Source organism: Mus caroli, unplaced genomic scaffold, assembly GCF_900094665.2.
Source record: "Mus caroli unplaced genomic scaffold, CAROLI_EIJ_v1.1 scaffold_12520_1, whole genome shotgun sequence".
Taxonomy (NCBI): domain Eukaryota; kingdom Metazoa; phylum Chordata; class Mammalia; order Rodentia; family Muridae; genus Mus; species Mus caroli.
Window position 1 is genome coordinate 18,919 of NW_018390398.1, and position 4,901 is coordinate 23,819.

The 4,901-nt window shown below is 38.3% G+C and overlaps 1 protein-coding gene across 1 annotated transcript in view; it reads left to right on the plus strand.

Moving 5' to 3' along the window:
• The first annotated feature begins 991 nt into the window (after positions 1 to 991).
• The window catches only part of LOC110288629 (anionic trypsin-2-like), a 6,961-nt gene continuing 3,051 nt past the window's right edge, over positions 992 to 4,901 (plus strand). The window contains exon 1 of the mRNA XM_021154924.1: positions 992 to 1,024. Coding sequence (XP_021010583.1) covers positions 992 to 1,024 — 33 coding nt within the window. The remainder of the gene's footprint in view (positions 1,025 to 4,901) is intronic.

Genomic DNA, 4,901 nt, shown 5'->3' on the forward strand with positions numbered 1-4,901 from the left:
GACACATTGCATTGAGCATTTGCATATGAAGATGATGGACAGTGGGATGTTTTGGGCCAAACTGTGGCGTACTACAGCTTCCACCATAAGATATTTTAGTCTGTTTTGTTTTCTTTATTTGTTTTCTTAGTTTGTGTGTGGTTTTGTGGTGGAGGATGCAAGGACAAAGGGAAATATGAGAGGTTTGGCAGAACAGTGGTACAGGGCAGCACATTGGAGCTGCCTCTGGGGGCATGGGTGTGGGTGAGCCAGTGCTGAGGTCATGAGAGCAGAAGAGCTGACCCTGTCCTGGTAGCCTCAGGTGGCCTATCCAGAGCAGTGTTGGAGAGTTCACCCTGGTAGTGCAGATAATAGAAACCCTACAGGCTGACCAGCTCAGCTACCACCCAGGCCCAGATCCAAGAGCTGGAAACGTCCCACCCCAAAATCCATATCATTTGTGTATGGGCTTGTGAAAGGGCCAATCTTTCGCATTCAAAGCTGTAGGATGTCCATGAGACAGGGAAACAACAGGATAACTAGTAGAAGTCCCAATGAGGACCCAATATTGAAGGTGTCACAGAATCCAGACACCATGAAACAAACAAATGACTCATTATATTGAATATTTGCAAGTAAAGATATGTGGGCAGATGGGTAATTTTGAGGCATGCTGTGACACACAATACCTTCCACTAAAAGATATTGTACATACTCTGTTTAGATTTTTGTTTTAGGGTGTGTGCGTGCGTGCATGTTTTGTGCTGAGGATTGCAAAGATAGAGGGCAGATGTGAGGGGATGGGGAGATGAATAGGACTGGGATGTATAGTATAAAACTGACAAATCAATGAAATATTTTAGAAAAAATAAGAAAAAAAAGAAAACATGAAATGTTAACTATATTACAGAAAATTTGCTTACTATCTACCCAGCCACAATAATATCCTAGCAATCTGACAGATGATTATGCATACCCATGTGTTAGACATGGTTCAACTAGATACGAGGTCATGGTAATACAAGTTTATGAGACACATTCCCAGGTAAAATATAAATTTGGTATTCAAGCTCTGCCAAGAAGAAAATGAAAAGCAGAGTTGAACTCAAGATGTTGAACTTGACAGGCAACTCTGGCTTGCTTAGCAGTAGCTCTTTAGATGCCATCTGTGGCAAATCTCACACTTCACAGGAGTTTCCATAGCTTTTTGTATCCTTGAGACCATATGGCAATTTTAGATCATTCCTTGGACAAAAATGAATCCTCCTGAGTAATATCATCTTCCTTACTAATTAGAGATAATTCCATTTTTATTCTTTATTATACACCAGTTTTAAAAGGGTAAGTGAGGTTCCATACATAAACAATGTAGTGTATGACTATTGTCTGTTGTCTGAAACATCTTGTAAAGCTGTCAAACATTTTATAAATTGAACAGTACTCTATTTAAGCAATACCTATGGGCTACTTAATGAGATTCAGGGCTCAGAGGAAAGGTGTATGAGTACAAATTCTATTGTGTAGCTGGGCCAGTCATACCAGGGATGGGTACAGGAAATATTTAACAGGACTCTCTTGGTGCCTTTCTGGTATCCATTTGCTTTAACATTCTCCATAAGTGACATGTCAAAACCAATCACTAGATTCTGAATTCAAATTTTGGTCTTTGTATAGCATCTCTAGAATGTTTGTTTATCTTATATATTTTAGTAAATTTAGTTATGAATTTTGATTGTTCTTGTTCCTCAATAAGACTAACTAAAAATGGAAGTAGATTCTGTAATAGGGATCCTAACATTAGCTCATAAAATTAAATGTAATCTCACATATCATTTTTCAATAAACTCCATCTAGGCATGTTATGTCTCAATAAATTTCAGCCCTACGACTCTGAGGTTTGTTAGAATTCATCCAGGGATATTTTACAGGAAAGTTTGCTCTTAACTAAGTCTGATATAATATTGTCACTGAAAAAATAGAATATTAGAATCCTCGTATATTTTTAATATTCATTTCTATTTCTAACTTTGATCCCTGACTCCTTGTCAATTTAGTAATCTCTTTATTGAAGGTAATTCTCAGACAGAAATCAGATTGACCATTGTTCAAGTCCTTCTTCATATCTGACCTAGACTATACACTTCTATATCAAACTGTGTTTTTGAAAGAAGGGAAGTTTAACCTTTAGTACAGATTATTAATATAACCATGAAGATGCTGTAAATGGACTTATAAAAGCTTGAAAAGATGAGTGCCAAAGTCATGACAGAGAGGAGAAAGGAGAANGTGATATTGGCCTATCTCTGGAACATATTGAGGAAGCTCCTCCTGAAATTTCAGTTTTCACACTTTGAGCTACTCTCCAAGTAAGATCCCTGTTGGAAAGGAGATTCAGAGAGAAGCCCACAANACAAATCATGTCTGTTTCTCTCTCTCCCATATTGCTTCATATTTTAATACTGCTTACCAAAGTTCTTGGATATTAACTTTCTATATGATGAATTNTTCTAGAGTTAAGAATCATCAACTCATAGTCATTAGATCCNGATACAAGACATTTCTTTTCATGAATCTCTAGGTCTCAANAATCTACTCATNTACAAATACTGTGTCTTACTCAAAGAAGTTTCCCATGATGTTNGNGTATATCTTAGGAATATGGGCATTCTCTACTATCAAACTTCTTTCCATCAGTCTAAGAAGGTCAAGCTACATACACAAAGTCTATGGTTCCAGCCTCCTTTCAAGAATCACCTGCTTTCCTTGTCCTTATCACCTACCCACAGAGTAGACAAATAGGGGAAAGATAATGTAAGGGCTCTGGGAAGGGGAAACCCACAGGTGTGCTTGTNTAGAAGCAGTGGGGGCTCTCCCCTTAGTCCCTCCTTCTCCCTGAATTGGGGTATAAAGGCAGGCTTCCATCCAGGGCTCACTACCTTCTGCCACAATGAGTGCACTCCTGTTCCTGGCCCTTGTGGGAGCTGCTGGTGAGTTCCATGCTTTCACCTAGGTCTTGCTCTTCCTTCTAGAAACCATGAACCTTGCCACCAAGGCTGCTTTCCCATCCTATCTATACACCAATATTTTCATTCTTCCTCCAGCAGCAGCTCTGCTTCCAATCTTTCATGCTTCTCTGTAAGTTTAAGTTTTTTGTCTCTTCCACTGTAATTTATTATATGATCAGAGTCTAAAAAGGAAGGTATAGGGAGGTTCTATGAAATTAACCAGCAGACCTCCTGGAGATTAAGGTAAGAGTCTTGCTGAAGACCAGAGTTTTCTCTTACTGTTCTGGGGGCCAGAAGCCTGGATTTTGGCAATTAACTCTCTTTTGCTTTCCTGAAGCCAAAACCTGATGGCTTCTGGCAATTGAATCTTTCTGCTGTTTAACAACAGGGGATTTTAAAAAGAAACTTAGTTACTTAGGCTCTTTACTCTTTAAGGACCCTCCTGCTGGCCTAGATAGCCTCAGAGCTTATTAACTCTTTGTAAGCCAGAAAGATAGAATACGTATAAGAGAAAGGCATGCACACACATACACACACACAAACACACACACACACACGCACACACACACACACAAATATACATTTGGTAGATGACTTAGAATGAATGTATTACCTTGGTCTTTAATTTGTTCCAAGCATATTTCTCTTTTTATAATTTATGAACGTTCATTGTACCATTTTTTATGCAGCTTTACTTACTATTCTATGAAGAGGAACATATTTTATTCTTGATTTGAGCTTTATTATACCTTTCTGGCAAAACAGATAAAACCATCTTCTTAAACTTTCTTCCTAAGATTATTTGAATCAAATCAGTAATTCTATAAAGACATTAATACAACTAAACAGAATTAATTCATGAAAGTTTATCTTTAAATTGATGGCAGGAAATTTGCCCAATAGGGTGAGATGATGCCCAAGAAACACGAGGCTATGAAATTATGGCAAGAAAGGCATATCAGCAGTAAGGAGCAATCCTGAGACAAAGTCTCTTGTGTTTATACGTCTTACTGCTTCCTGCATGCAACCATACAAAAGAGTGGATCACTTCCAGAAAACTCATTTGCTTCACATAGCCTTTCATACAAGGCTTGTGCCAATTAATATCTCAAAATTCTTACCTTATGTGTCTGGGACAAAGACAATATTAGGAAGGACACTTCTATTATAGATATAGACACACACACAGAGTTTTAATATATCAAAGTGATGTTAAGACTAATAAACATGCAGTATAATTAAAAACCAATAATCTTTGGTTATAATATCAACTAACCTGGAACTATGGGGCTTGCAGACCCTGAGTTACCAACCAGGGAATATGCTTAAGTTGGACCAATCCTATACATTTGTGCAGCTTGGTCTCATGTGGGGCCCTTAACAAAGGGGACCTAGGATCAGTTTCTGAGCCCTGTCATTGTATCCCTTCCTCACACCTGGATTACCTGGTTGGTTCTCAATGGGAGAGGATTTGGTTGTCTTTCTGGGTCAAGAATCCCCAGTAGGGAGGTACCCAAGGGGAGCTCCCTTTTTCTGAGGGGAAGGACAGATGGCAAAGGGGAGGGATTTTTCAGGGAAGAATTGAGTAGGGAGAGGCTGTGATTGGGGAATTTTTATCTAGAAATAAAAATAAAGAAATAAGGTAAATAAATAAAATAACATTACATTCTTCTCTCTGATATAAGACCTACTCTCTATTTGTCATTAATATATAGACATGACCTATTAAAACTTGTAGGTACATAAATCTCCACATACCCAGGACTTTTTCTAAAATAGTTTCAACCATCCTAGACACTTTAAGCACTGTTAGCCATGGGTGTCAATGAATGATGAACTTGAGATCAAACCAGATAGTTGATTAGACAACCATCTCTGTGCCCTATTACTGCATGCTGACAATATCGCCTGTCCTTG